This window comes from Panicum hallii, chromosome 3 (assembly GCF_002211085.1).
Source record: "Panicum hallii strain FIL2 chromosome 3, PHallii_v3.1, whole genome shotgun sequence".
NCBI lineage: Eukaryota > Viridiplantae > Streptophyta > Magnoliopsida > Poales > Poaceae > Panicum > Panicum hallii.
The window spans coordinates 43,289,815-43,305,667 of NC_038044.1; the positions used below are offsets into that span (position 1 = coordinate 43,289,815).

At 43.3% G+C, this 15,853-nt stretch overlaps 1 protein-coding gene across 1 annotated transcript; it reads right to left on the reverse strand.

The window, feature by feature from the left end:
• Positions 1 to 11,147: 11,147 nt before the first annotated feature.
• Positions 11,148 to 14,104, reverse strand: LOC112886703 (acyl transferase 5-like). Its single transcript, XM_025952674.1, has 2 exons — positions 13,575 to 14,104; positions 11,148 to 12,155 (listed from the first exon to the last, which is right to left on the reverse strand). The coding sequence occupies exons 1-2, from the start codon at positions 14,019 to 14,021 to the stop codon at positions 11,316 to 11,318; spliced, it is 1,287 nt and encodes a 428-aa protein (XP_025808459.1). The 5' UTR covers positions 14,022 to 14,104; the 3' UTR covers positions 11,148 to 11,315.
• Between the last annotated feature and the right edge of the window lie 1,749 nt (positions 14,105 to 15,853).

A 15,853-nucleotide genomic window follows, 5' to 3' on the forward strand; every position in this document is an offset into this window, starting at 1 on the left:
TAGTCCCTCCCCTTAATTCAAAATCAGTGATCTTTAGAAATTTCTAGAAATTTGTAGAAAACTCAAAAAAATGCCAAACCAGTTTTTTTTGAATCCTTGAAGTAAATTCTACAACTTTTGTTACTAGAGTTTGGTTTGAAACCAAATACTTTTTGAGTTATTTTAAAACTTAACAAAAGGGTATCTTGAGCATAACTTGTGCATGCTAGCTCTAGTGTTTGTGATTTTTGATGTGTAGCCTGTTTAGGGTATGAGTAAGCTTGTGTGTAAATTTCAAGTACAGTACTGAACTCTTGTTTAAATTAAATTAAACTTATGCAAATCAAGTTTAAAATGGTTTAAATTCATTCAAGCCTGCTACTAAGGTTTTTATGCTTAGATCTTTTTACCATAGGATGTGCTATATGTGGATGGTTCATAGTAAATCTTTCAAGAATTTATAGCACTATTTTGCCTAGGATTTGAATTTAAACTTGAAAGTTAAACTTAATTCAAATATCTTAGTGTCTATTTTCAGAAAATTATGAAAAATTCCTAGTAAGCTCATTTGTTAGAAATAGGCTTACCCACAAAAATTCAAGACCAAATCTTTTGTGAATTTCAAAATAAAAATCAAACTTGTTAACCTAATTCAATTAATCCAAGTAATTATTAACTAAGATACAATAGTAGGTTTGAATTATAATTTCTTGTCTTATGAAAATTGTGTGTATCCAATTGTTGGATTGCAACTTTATCATGAAGTAGACTTCTTAAATGAATACCTATTGCTTCAAATCGCTGCATATCATGTAGATTCGACTATACTCGCTGACGGAGACTACCAGCTGATCCCGGAACCAGAAGGGGATAATTCTGAAGACCCCGGAAATATCATCAGAGATATAACTGAAGCCCCGAACCCCGGTTCGGAAAATTTTAGCACTGACATCTCTGACCCCAGCCCCACCAATGAAGGCAAGCCCCTGACATAAACCGCTATTTTACTACACTGCAATTTATATATCTATATATATATATCTACTTTTGCATTTAAGTTTTTAGGAATTGCAATGAAACCCTAGTTGCATAATCCTAGGAACCTATGTATTGAATACTAGAACCTAAGTCCGACTAGTTGCTAAGCTAATAGGACCGGTAGAAGTTGAGTGATTTCCTGTCACTCGCGAGCTTTATAGGAGTTGCAATGTTTACATTCCTGCAACCACTATAAGGATAACGGACGGGGTTGTGATTATGATTATGATTCATGACCTTGGTAAAAACCCTGTCTGTGTTGATAAAAGTTGCTAAAGTCGCAGTGTGTGGTAGCGGTAGTTAAGCGTTTGAAAGTACTAGCCACATGCCGTGAAATATGGTAAGTGGTAAGCCTAGTAACCAATCAGCTAGAGGGGTGGACATACCCCCCACCACTCATAATTTGGTTTTTTGCACACGCACCAACGTGCGGGAGTACGTTCCGCAGCGGATGAGAGTACGTCCTACAGTCACGCACACTGTAGGAGTACGTTTCGCACAGGCGGACAGGAGTACGATCATGTAGTCGCGCAACAGACGTACATCCTGCACATTGGATGTGCGTATGGTCCTACAGTCGCTTGTGGTGGCACTGATCCACGAGTTGGAATGAAAGGCAAACGGTTGCTTCGGAACAATCGTTGGACATTCCAAGTGTGCGAGTTAGGCTTGCCTTGTAAGGTTGTGTAATTCGATTCAGAATCGTCCATTTCTCGCGGAGATTGAGACTGCTTGATTCCTTTGCCACATAGAGTAACAAGAGCAAACTTATGGTTATCAAAGATGATGTTTATTTAAAAGATTCTACCATGCTTGAATAGTTATAGTTGCTTACCTAGAATGGATGATCAACTAGAACCTGAAAGCTAAAATTTGAAAGTAAGGATCTACTCTTTGTTGCTTTTCAGCTGAAAACTATACCCAGAACCATTAAAAGCCTTCATAGTCTAGTTACATGGCTAAGTATACCATGAAACGGGTAAGCCTTGCTGAATATTAGCATACTCAGCCTTGCATTATGACTTTTGTTCCAGGTAATCCCCCTGAGGACTCTACTCTGCCTGTGCCATGGCCCTATGCTCTTCCCGATGGTTGGTTCGTGGAGTGGGATCCGTCCCTGGCCAACACAGGTCCCTCCGAGTGATGTTGAGCTTGGGCTTAGCTCCACATCCGTTCCGCGACGTCTGGTAGTATCGCGTCTTAAATTCCACTGCAGATTACCAAAACTTTGAACAGTTTGTATAAATTCATACTAGTTAGGTTTCGCTACTTTATAAATTGAAATACTTATGTAATATTATGCTTATGATGTAAAAATTGTTGGCGCTTGTTTCTCTAGACTCGCCTTCATGCGAGGTACCTTGTTTTGATCCTGAGTTAGGTGGTTTATCGGGACTTTACCCGACAGACCATGGGATTATACCATTTGAAGTGCAGTCGAGCCCTTACTGATTTCCGAGAAAGGACCAATGCACTTGAACCGGTGTAATTCAGGTTGGTTCTGCCACAGCCTGGCCGTTCTCTGTTCCGTTTGGCTGGTCCGTGGAGTGGGATCCGTCCCCGGCCGGCAGTGACCCTCCGGAATGACGCCATGTTTCGGGCTGAGTGTGGTGTCAACCTTCACGATGTATGTAGTCGTGTGTGAATTTCTTCCGCTACAACTCTGAACAAGCTGTTTAGCTTGTTGTTTTAAACAATGCCTGTATAAGTTTACTTAAGATTGAAACAGATTGTAATAATATTTAATATTTCTATAAATTAAAAGTTGATAAGCTGAGGTGTGATTGTAAACTCGCCTTTCATGCAAGGTAAACCTACTTTGATCCTGTTGAACCGTGGTTGTATCAGGCGGAGACCCGACAGACCAACAGGTTGTTCCGTTTGAAGTGCGTTGAGTCTGTATCGTCTGTATAGCGATGACTAACGCACTTGAGCTAGAATAATTCAGGCGGTTCTGCCACAGTGGTGTGCTCTGAAAGCAGTCCGGAATTCGTCCCATGTGACAACATGACCAGCCGGCTGCATGGTGTAGTACTGGTCCCACCATATGCGGGTGGTGCCGCGAAGTTGTTGAGCCGCGAAGAGTGCCTTGGTCGTGTCTGAGCATGGTGCAGACAACAATGCGAACTTGGACTCTATAGTGCAGAGCCATGCGTCAGCATCGAGGGGCTCATCTGTTTTATGGAACAATGGGGGCTGGGTGCTGAGAAAGTCTTGGTAGCCAGCCGATGGATGTTCATCACAGCCTCGGGACGGGTGATAAAACTGGTTCATCTGGGCCTGTACTAATTGGTTAAGAAGTTCCGTTTGCCGTGCCATAACTTTCGCTAGATTTGGCGGTGCTGGTGGTGGTTGTTGGGAACCGCTAGCTTGGTCTGGCCGGAAACCTTCAGGGTTCCACTTGTAGCTCCAACCATCTGAAACAAAGGAGATGTCCATAATTAACAACACAATTCTTGCTCCCCTTTTTAGAAGATATTCTGCAGCTAAATAGATATGTAAATCACATATTCTATTTAACCAACATATTCCAGGTGCAAGGATTTTGAAACAAAACAACGGAACACAAGGCTTAGATTACAAAGCAGACACTGGTTGTCCTTAACATATTACATCAGGGTGGTCCGATTGCTACGGTCAAGTCATACGTACACATGCCACATATATTACAGCAAGTGGCCCTGGGTCCAGGTAGACTACTCACTACCTATGTCACAACATTCTATACTAGTTACATCTGAAAGATCGACGATTTGGATGGACTAGAAATCGCCGAGGTCGCCTACGGAGGACTGGCTGCCGGAAGAGGAGTGATCTGGCTGAGGGTTAGGCTCTGGGTTTCCGTGCTCGGAGTCGAGATCAGAAACTCCTTCAATTTCCTCCGGTTCTTCTTCTTCACCTTCAGATGCTTCAGGTATAGCAGGAGGTGCTGGCTGCTGCTGAAGTTCATTGATGTGAGCGAGGGCATCGTCAACCTCAAGGATGAGGTCGTCGACTTGTTCCTAGAGGAACTCGATAACAGTGTTGCGTTGAGTGATTATTGTATCACTCTCATTGATCTGATCCTCCCGGTGGACAATGATCTCATTTCGCTCTGTGATAATTTCCTCCTTTTTCGTGACCAATGCTTGAAGCTCTTCTATCTGAGTGACCCGTCGATCTGCATTTCTGTAGTGACCTTGAGCTATACCGGTCAACAGACTCATACCGTGGTGCAGCACAATCTGATAGTGGTGCTGGGCATTCATGAACATGATGGTACCACGGAGCGTCTCTTCGGCTAAATCTCCCAACATGTGGCCATAATGAGCTATCCAGAAATTCCACTCGGGATCACTGGAATCTATTGCAGGGAATAGGCCGATAGGATGCCCGGCAACTTCTGCGGGATGCTGGTCGCAGAAAGTATGGATGGCCTCAAGAGCTGCGGTCTCAATGGTGTCGACGAGACGATAGCCAACCACATCAACCTCGATGGGCTGCCACTGAGAGAGAAAAGGGTGCTGAGGAATGGTCATCTTAACTCTGCACCGAGGAACACCTTCCTCCCTATATTCCACTCCATCATACTGTGGGGGCTTGGTGTAGAAGAATAACCTAAGTGACTCCCACAAGAGACAGGGAAAACCCTCCCAGTGCAAGGCATTGGTATGGAGATGCCCTGCATGATCCCAAAAGACGTTTGAAGGAGCCACCATCTGAAGCAAGAATTCAAATGGTGAGATTTTGAAGGATGCCAAAATCTCAACTAAGGCTGCCACAAGAATCCTATTGAAACCACACTAGAGATAGACAACACTCTATACGTCCTTAAAACAACAACACATTTAATGCACTTACTTTGCTTGATGATGGATTATGCATACACGTACTATTTAACCTCACAACTAGAAAATTGCCAAATATCTTTGGACTTACGTGGTTAGTCTCGGTGGCACAATATTTACATCTCTCTCTAATAACTAGTCGATAAGTCCCATCCGTCTTAACCTCTTAATCGTGGTTAGTGTACCTGCAGAAAACCATATTTATATAACATGAACCTTTCATGGTAGCACGACATGAAACCGTCCCCAAATAGTACTGTTCACTATAGAAACAATATCCGTATAATTTCCACTGTACGGACGACGTTAGCATACATTACATCTGTAATGTATTCACAGGGGTACCGTATAAAACGGGGGTATGAACAGCGATCACCATACCCTGTGCCGAACCATATACTCCCAATATGATCAACTAATTGTTTACATATTGGCAGCATCTCAAGTAAGCCACTTCTTGAGAAACAGCGTTCGGTTCGCATCACCGACGGGAAGGCCAATCTCCCTCAGTTGGCTGAGGATCCTTACCTTCTTACCTTCTTGTCTCCACGTTGAAGAACAAGACATGTAATATACTTCTAAGGATTGTTGTGCTCGAAAGTAAATTTTTACAGAAAGTAGTGCTGCAAGTTAGAGCTGAACTATTTACATATATATGTTAGTAGCCACCTGATTACTCCCATATAAAACCCTAGGGCTTTACGATCTAAGCACCAACCTTAATGAATCCAACGCACTTTACAAATTCTTTTGTTAAGCAAATTTTATCCTGAAAAGATTTTTAAGAGCTGCTGCAGTTTTTGTGCCGATTGTAAGAGTAAACCTACAGCTCTGATACCAGCTGTGGCAGAATCAATCCACTTGAATTATTCCGGTTCAAGTGCGCTAGTCATCACTATACCGGTGATACTAACTCAACGCACTACAAACGGAACAACCCATTGGTCTGTCGGGTCACCGCCCGATTCAACCACGGTTACACAGGATCGAGGTAGGTTTACCTCGCACGAAGGTGAGTTTACAATCACACAACAACTCACCAACTTTTAATTCATAGAAATATTAAATATTATTACAATTTGTTTCAAACTTAAATTAAACTTATACACACATTGTTTAAAAACCACAAGTTATGCAAGCTTGTTCAGAGTCACATCGGAAGAATTTAACATGCGAGTACACACATCGTGAAAGTTGACACCACACTCAGCCTGAAACATGGCATCATTTCGGAGGGTCATTGCCAGCTGGAGACAGATCACATTCCACGGACCAGCCAAACGGAATAGAGAATGGCCAGGCTGGACTATCCGTTTGGTTCTCACAGGCCATACCTGAAAGACAGACTAGCAAGACTGAGTATGCTAATACTCAGCAAGACTTAATCGAGATTGGGTATACTTAGCCCGGAGTTAGACCATGGAGGATTGAGGGGTTCTGGTTTTCTTTTTGCTGAAAAGCAACAAAGAGTATGATCTAACTTTCATGTTTTAGCTTTCAGATTCTAGTTTCATTAACCATTCTAGGTAAGCATCTATACTAGACAAGCAAGGTAGAGATTAGCATTCATGAAGATTATTCCCACAATAGTTACTATTCTTTCTCTATGTGGCAGAAGGAGCAAGCAGTCTCAATCTCCGCAAGAAATGGACGATTCTGAATCGAATTTCATAACCTTGCAAGGGTAAACCTAACTCACACGCTTGGAACATCCAATGATCATTCCGAAAAAACCGTTTGCCTTTCATTCCGACTCGTGGATCAGTGCCACCACAAGCGACTGTAGGACCGTACGCACACAAATGTGCAAGATGTACATCTGTAGCGCGACTACATGACCGTACTCCTGTCCATTGTGCGGAACGTACTCCTGCACGTCAGTACGTGTGCGAAAAACTAAATTACGAGTGGTGGAGGGGTATGTCCACTCCTCGGGCTGATCGGTTACTAGGCTTACCACTTACCATAATTCGCGGCATGTGGCTAGTACTTTCAAACACTTGACCACAGCTACCGCACACTGCGAGCTTATCAACTTTTATCCACACAGACGGGGTAACCTTCCAAGTCTTGATACTGCACATGACCCCGTCCGTCATCCTTATAGTGATTGCAGAATAGTAAACATTCAACTCCTATATCACGCGAGTGATAGGAAATCACTCGACTTCTGCCTATCCTATTAGCAGAGCATCTATTCGATAAGGACTCAGGCACAATACATAGGTTCCTAGGATTCATGCATCTAGGGTTCCATTTCAACTCCTAGACTTAATGCATAATATAGATATATAAGTATAAAACTGTATAAGTGTAGTAATTTAAAATACTGGGTTATGCATTGGGACTTGCCTTATTGAGCGGGGCTGGGGTCAGGGATGTCAAAGACTTCCAAACCTTGGTTCGGGGCTTCAGTTAAATCCTCGGCGACGTTCACGTGGTCTTCAAAAAACCCTTGCTCGGGCTCCTGAATTAATTCGTAGACTCCGTCGTCGAGTGTAGCTGACTCTACATGAGATGCAATGATTTGTATTAGGTGGTTTTTATGAGTTAAGAATTTCACTTCATGATAAAGTTGCAATCTAACAAATTGATAAACACAACTTCATAAAACAAGAAATTTAAATTCAAACCTACCATTTGTATCTTAATTCAATTATCATAATTGATTGGATTAATTGAATTAGGTTAACAAGTTTGATTTTTATTTTGAAATCCACAAAGGCTATGGCGTTGAATTTTTGTGGGTAAGCTTACTTCTAGCAGATAAGCTTACCATGAAGTTTTCATAAATTTCTGAAAACAGAAACTAAAGCAATTGAATTAAGTTCAAATTTTAAGTTTAAATTCAAACCTTAGGCAAAATAGTGCCATAAATTCTTGAAAGATTTACTATAAACTACTCAATTACAGAAAATCACATGGTAAAAAGATCTAAGCATGAAAACCTTAGTAACAGGCTTGAATAAATTTTTACCATTTCAAGCTTGATTTGCATAAGTTTAAATTAGTTCAAGCTAGGGTCCAGTACTACAAGTGAAGTTTTTACACAAGCTTACTTATAACTTAACCAGGCTACACACCAAAAATTACAAGCAATAGAGCTAGCATGCAAAAGTTATACTCAAGATACCCTTTTGCTAAACTTTAAAATAACTCTAAAAATATTTTGTTTCAAACTGAACTCCAATAACAAAAGTTGTAGAGCTAGACTTCTGGAGTACAACAAAACTGGTTTCGTAATTTTTGGATTTTTCTAGAAATTCCTATGAATGTTCAAAATTGGCTGATTTGAAATGGGGGATACTAATTTTCCACAGAAAGGCCCCTGGAAAGATTTGAATTCTTGCAATTGGATCCTTGGCCGGGTTAAACAGAGAAGGCGATCGACGGCGATCGAATTCCGGCGAGGGGGCTCACCGGCGGCGAGGGGAAAGTGCAGGAAAAGGTTCAGGAGCTCACGGTGGTCACGGGGTGGCCGGTGTTGAGGAAGAGAGGGGCTGAAACGGCGGGTCGACGGCGAACAGGGGCGGGCGGCGGGGCTCCGAGGGACGACGATGGTGTTCCGATGGCTGGAGTGCCGGAGAACGGCGGGGAAGTGGCTAGAAAGCTTCCACGTGATGATGTGGTGCTGGTGGTGTGCTTGGCAGGGGCTGAGAGGCGGCGGAGCGGCGGGACGACGGCGAGACCGAGTGGTCGCGGAGCTCGAGCTCACCAGCGTTGTGGTCTGGGCTGCTCGAGTATGGGAAAATGAAATTGGAGGGGTCTGTGAGCTTCAGTGGGTTGCGGTGGTGCTACTGGAGCACTGAATCGCGGGTGGGAGGCGGCGGAGGCGGCTGACGACGGCGGGCAGGAGCTGCGGCGGAGCTCCGGCGAGGCGTGGCGCTCGGAAAGAAGGAAGAGAAGTAGAATGGGCGTGCGTGAGTGCAAGAGTGAGTCCGTGGGGAGCTCAGGGACGTGCTTCAAGTCGAGGAGGAGACACGGCGAGCGAGAGCTGCTGCTGGCAAGCCGGCGGGCGCGTGGCACTCAGGGCGACGGCGGCGCGACGTGGAGCGGCGAGGAGAGGGCTAGCGCGTGTCGGGTGAGCGGCGGGCGCGGCGCTGGACGGGCACGTGGCGCGGAGAAGAGCGGCGCGGGGCAGCTGGGGCTCGGGAAAGCAGCCAGCGAAGGCGGCGGTCAGGCGCAGAGAGAAGCAGAGAGAGGGAGGGGCTGGAGGTTGAAGACAGGGACCTGTCTGCAGTTTTTCAAAAATGCAGGGACTCCACTGTAAAGCCAAATTAACTTTCAAACCATAGCTCAAATTAAAATGTGCCCAAAAGTAAAAGTGTAGAGCTTAGTAGGATCTACAACTTTGCTTTAAGGTTTAGTTTCGAAAGAGTTAAGAATTTGAATCTATTTTAAAACTTGGCAAAATTTTAAACTTCGGAGAAATCCTATTTAAAATCTACACTCCACTTGAATCTTTAGGGTAGTTTCACTTCTCACAGAGGTTTAAAAGTAAATACTTGCTTCTTGCAAAACAACCCTTTACATATTTTGATTTTTCCTACCATTCTCACACATTTTGCACCAAAAGACCTAAATTTTCCAGAATTACTAAAAGACCCTTTTGCCTTTGCATTAAAGTTTTTAACACAAATACAAAAGATCAAATGCACAAACTCATACTAGAATCTAGTGTGTTTTCTTCCTAAGTACCTGAATGTCACATACTGTATGTGCGGAACTTGATCCTGGAGCACATATGGGATGCATTCAGTTACCTTTTCCAAACCGGGTGTGACAATAATGGGAATGCTACGCTAGCGCAAATTCATAATTCTACCGAGTTCAACAAGGATCTCATGTAAGCATATGATCATGGATCGTTACCACTAGATGCGCAGTGCCGGAAGTAGAGTTAAGGAAGCTTGCCCCAATGTAGTCGTGTGTCGGTGAAGAGGAAGCAGATCGCAGCTTGCAGCTCCTCCTTGTTCCGCCGATCAGCACCCCAAGAATGCAGTAGCGTCTCCTCAAAATTCACACGTACAGGGCGGGAACGCTAGTTACCGGTGTGCTAGCACCGCGTGCTCGGCTAGGGTTTCGTGGAGAAGAGAGGCTATGACAGCTAGGGTTTGTGGCGCAAGAGCATTGGCCACCATAGCTCCGCCCCTCATTATATTCATTATATAGACCCCACTAACAGGCTGTCACACCGGAAGCCCATTGGGGTTCTAATCCTTCTTGGATCAATATCCGGTCCACACCTGATTGCCTCTTGGGCATATCACCAACAACACCCCCGCGTGCAGCCATGGTTCGATGGTGAAGCTTGGGTGCATCGCCATGGTGGCCCGATGACCACCGCAAGGAGGTCCGGCCTGTGGGTCGAAGTCGGCGATGCCTGCTATCATCGTCGCAGCAAAAGGACAACGTACATGGTGATCATGGAAGTGATTACCACGGCCATGGTGTATACAGAAACGACGTCGAGTGTTCCATTGCTGGCCGTGGAGAGGAAAACCAAGGAATCCTCCTTGAGTTGTTAACAAACAAAGATGAACATAGTCCATTCTTACTTGTTGAAGTTTAGGCCTCGTGGCCTCGTTCCTCTTACTCATAGTTAGTAGAAAGCAAAGTGCATGATAATGTGCTGTAAGTGAAAAAGTAGAAGAGAGAATGATTGGTAAAAGTGAACTGTGTTGTATTCCATTGATGGGGACCACTGTTTATATACATGCCCAAGGGACCAAGGGCTGAAGGGACACACCCCTTCGGGTCAACTCTTCAGTGATTAGTAAGCAACTAATATGATGTCATTAATCACTAGTTAAGTAATTCTAATTTCTTCGTAACAGAATCCAAAAGTTAAGGAAGTAAATTTCTAATACGAAAGTGATATGGACATCAAATGTCACTACGACTGTTGACTTTTAGTTATGCATTCCACTATGTGTGTGGAACGTGTTCTGAGGTACAATATGAATAAAGCAAATTGGGGACTCAATGGGGCACGAAAGCTGGGTTTCAGTGAGTAGATCGACCCGCTTGCACACTACCCAAGACTACGTTCACATTAGAAATATTCTACTTTCGCCTACTTTGCTTCTTGTTTAGTATCGAAATTAAAGCACACATAAGAGCTGATTGAAAAGGATAATTCAACTATATGTATATCTATCTCCTATCATGGACATTATTAAGACCATTTGCAATCAATTCCTCCTGTCCACTGCAAACTAAGGTACTGATGGACAAGTAATCAAACATTATTTTGACTAAATCTATAACGTAAAGGTAAAACAGCCTTCATTACCACCACAGTTGTTTTCCAAAGGTGGTAGGTTTGTAGATATATATAAATCATGGCTTAACTCCGTAGAGAATAATGTTACATTTCTTATGACCAATTAGGCTACTGGTCAACAACAATTTTATTCCAAACCATCATACATAGAAACACATAGCACCTTAAAGATATAAGACAAGCCCCTAAAAGAAGGCCTTCATCTCATCCTTGAAGTCCATGAGATGCTTCTCCTCCACACACTGTGTCATAATTCGAGTTCCCTTCTTCGGTGAAGGTGGAGCCCCAAGAACCGCCACTGCCATGTAGTCTGCATAAGTGAATGGTACGATATGGTTTGGTGCACCCCACCCATAGTCAACCTCAAAGAACCCAAGTCTCGTCCAATCAGACACAAACAACACATTGTGCTCAAATGTCAATTGGTATGGATCTACATTCACATCCCCTGCTGCCCATTTGGAAAACTCTAGGGGAAGCCTAGCCTTCCCATTCCGTATCATCCTAATCACATCAAGCAATCCAGCAGTGGTAACATCCTCAGCAGTAGCCGTCACAGAAACTGGATAGAAGCAATTACCATAGAAGCCCCTATTCTTAGGTAGCACCTGAGTGAGGAGGTGGCGGGTGTTGGCAAAGAAGCAAACATGAACTTCAGACTCCAAGTTGTACTTCATTGCCTTGGTTCTTGCTTGCCAAACCTTGGCAATGGCAACATCAAAGGTGGAACAGTACTGTCCAGTGGCCTGATAATACTGGGCCTTAACATAGGCAATGCGGTCAGACGTCACATCCACAGTGAAGTGTTGGAACCCAAAGGACTTGAAGGACGGTGGTGTCCCAGGAAGCAGTTTAGGTGGGTTCGGTATTAAAGCCCGACCCCATATGGGTGCTACTGTAGGCTTTTCCATTCCACGAGCAAACTCAGAAATTGTGTTGATGAATTGGGCTGCGCCGAGCCCATCAGCAAGGGTGTGGACTGCTACCAGCCCGACCACAAATCCTCCACAAGCAAATTCTGTCACCTACATAGTTAAGATTTAATTATTACTAGTAGTTCTAATAGCATGGGTCGAGCAAACAAACATCCACCCTTAGATTATTTTCATGCTTAAATAAATGGTTGTATTCAGTTGGAATTATGTAAGGCTAATGACTGATGAACGGAAAAGTTGGGAAAATGCGACATACCACTTGATGAAGCGGAGATATGGATACGGTAATTCATCATTGTCTGGATGTAGTGGTCGTGGATTTTGACTAGAGAGAACAGGAGACAGTAGTGCCTAAAGCAATGGCTTTACATTTTAGTGCTTCAGTTGTTGAAAATATGGGGTTCTGGCTCGTACTTTCCAGCTACCACTATCAGGCGTGCACCATTGTGCATTTTTCTAACCTCTGGAATTGTCTCGTACTTCCTGTCCGTTTAGGCTAATAGTTAGCTGTGCGAAATTCCGGATAAATAAAGAAGTAAAGTTGTTCAGGATAAAAGATATACTATACCTATTCTTGTTCAACCACTTCAATCTGATTTAGGTCAATGGTGGCTACCTCCGCAATATTTGATGTATAAGTAATGTGAGTTTTGTGCGAAATCATGAAAAGTCGGATAAACAAATCTCATATGGATTTATGATACTTTTTTTTTGTAAAGATGGTTGAATCACTTGCTCATGGCAGCATCAAGAAGGCTAAAGTTTGACAAAGGTTGGACTAGCCACAAGACAAGTAACGTTATAGCAATGTCGGTCGGTATAGCAATGTCAGTTGGTATAACGTTATATCGACGACATTTACAGCAACAGTTATATAGAGTCGGCGTAACTCTATACCGACTGATGGTTAGAGTCGGCTTATACCGACTCCAATATAGTTGGTACTGTAGGGTTGTGATATAGTTAGTTTATTACCTTATATGGAGGCAGAATGAAACACGTCGCATTCTAATTCTTACAACTTTTCTTCGAATATAGTAGGTGTATGGATCTGTGGCATTTCTTTGTAACTTATGTTAAATTTATTTATAGTTCGAGTACTTTGTTAATCATGGATTTTTTGGACCCTATTATGTCATCTAAATTTCAATTAAATTTTATCAGTGGTCAACATGATTTTCTCTCTGAATCTATTTTTAAGAGATCTCTAGTGGTAGTTTACAAAGGAACCCATGGAACCTCACAAAAGAGGGAGTGACGTGTAGAAAATACCGTCACTTTTCCCTTGGGTGGAGTTAGTACCACCAATGATAATGTAGAGATGAGCATTACTTTCGATTAACTAGGGTGAGCAGTTGTATGTTATATATGTCTCTCACTGCCATCACTTGACTTCAAAACATTGTCCACTTATTAGGAAAATGGTACAATACATAGCCATTTAAAAGATTATTTAAAAAAATAAAAACGGTGGTCAAGTAGCTTGGAATGCATGATAGGAAGAAATACCTGCATCATGATCGGGATACTTGTAGGGTCAACGCCTTCCTCTGGAGCGGGCAGCAGCTCTTCCTCGGAGACCATGAGCGGGTAATCGAGGCCGTTCACGTCCTCGAGGCTGCAGTCGACGATGGCCTCCACGAACCACGCGCCATCGTCGGTGCACTCGATGCAGGCCTCCCCTGCCACCACCGAGCCGACGAAGCGGCCGGCGAACGGGCGGTAATCCACCAGCGCCCGGGACAACGCCGCACGGATCACCTCCGCCGGCCTGGCAGCATCGTCCCGGCGGGTGGTGGAGTCCTTGTTGCGGAACACGTGCAGCGACCGCACCGTGTGGCGAAGGCCCGGCACGCGGTCGATCGCCGACAGCTCGAGCGTCTCGGCCGACGACGCCGGCTCGGACGACGGCACGACGAAGGACTGGGATATCCTTGCCACGGTGATGTTCACCATGGTGGCTTTGGCTACGTGCAGACACAGCTTTTGCTAACTGCGTTGGCTGCTTACAGATCTGAATAGCAACTTGTGTCTGTGCTTTATGTGCGCTGTGCAGGCGGCATATTGAGGTTGTACAAGATGAGTATTTATAGACAGGAGGACGCTCAAGATTCTTTAATTTTTTGTGACGATTTTATTTTTCTATATATACTTGTCTCTGTGACTTTAGAATGAAGACTAAATAATGGACAGGCATGGTTTATTAGGTGATTCATACCCAGCAATTCTCTAGCAAATAAACTTTAGCAAAAGGGAAGATGTATTGATAATAGCTATGACGTACGATACGAAAACGATAAATAAGAAGTATGCAGGACACTAGCAATTTATAAAGGTTCGGCCCTTCGAAGGGTTGCTCATGCCCTATATCATGTTGGAGCTATATTATATCATCTCACAAATGGTCCGTTTATGTCTATATAAACTACTCAAAGAATGTCCTGTGCTTGAGGATGGGCTTTTGTCTCTCTTCATTCTCCTACATGTTCTGTTTTAGAGGTACATCCTACGTTGCCTATACAGTCAATTGTAGGGAGCCGGGTATCACGTCGACGTCGTCCTATAAAAGCTTTTGCAGGATCCTCCACAGAACCTTCTTGATTAGGTTGATTGTGGTGGAATCTGTCCACTGGACTTAGCATGTGTGCTTGTCTTTTAAACATTTATTCTTAGAATTAACTATGGTATTTTGTATTGCTAGGCGATGTGTCTGCCGACAGCAAGACGTATATGACTAATGACTTCCTAAAATTTTTTCGTTCCAACCTTTTAGAGGTGCTTATAAAGGTAACTATGCGTGCTTGCGTTCATAAGGATGAATGTGTGTGCATCTATGTAAGTTTATGCCTGTATACCGTGTTTGCAAAGCAAATACTAATGCATACGCTTCCAAAACAAGGACATCAAATAAACTAATGAGATAGGTTCTCTTTTTTCTTGTTTCGTCCTAAACTTTTTCAGACCAGATAATATAATGATCGCGAGATGTGTAGACTAGAGATGTTTGTTTACACGTAGTAGTTCTGGAGTTCTGATTAGTAACAATGCAAGTGCTCATCATATTAGTAGAGACTAGCTACCACACCAGACATCTTATATGGCTTTCGGTTGTTAATTTGGAAGAGACGGATAGACTGCATACCATATGTAGGCTTTGCACACGTAGTCTTTCTAGCTTTACGCTTACGCTTCTGACGTGAAGAAAGGTCCCACTACAAATCAAAACCGGTGAAACTAATCTGCATATTGCAACAAAATTTGGTTTGGTAGTTCATTTGCTCGCTGGTCGTATGTGTTTGTATATACATCCACCAAAGAGAAGTCTGATATAGGTCGTACGACGTTTAGCTGTGTGAAGAATATGATCGATTTAGCACTAATAAAGCTATGATTTTAGGCGCAACCACCGTGCGTTTAAAGTACATCCAATGGAAAATATATGTAAGCAGCTATATATAGTTTACCTGTCGACCCTATTCAACCAATTCATTTTATCTACATGGATTGGCAACATGATAATTGACGTCAGTATGTAGTCAGAGATTTCCAACTATATTATTCATGGTTCCATATATATGCATGAGTACTTACTATATACAAAAAATTTTGGCGTGAAATGTTTTGGCACCATGGGTTGTGTCCCTTTCATAGTCAGAAAACTACGGCTATGGCTACACTACTACAGAACGGCTCATTAATCCCGGTTGAAAAACCTTAGCTGTCCTGGTTAGGAAACCTTAGTTGTCCTGGTTGGACCGCCAATCCGGGACTAGCAGTGCTATGCGAGT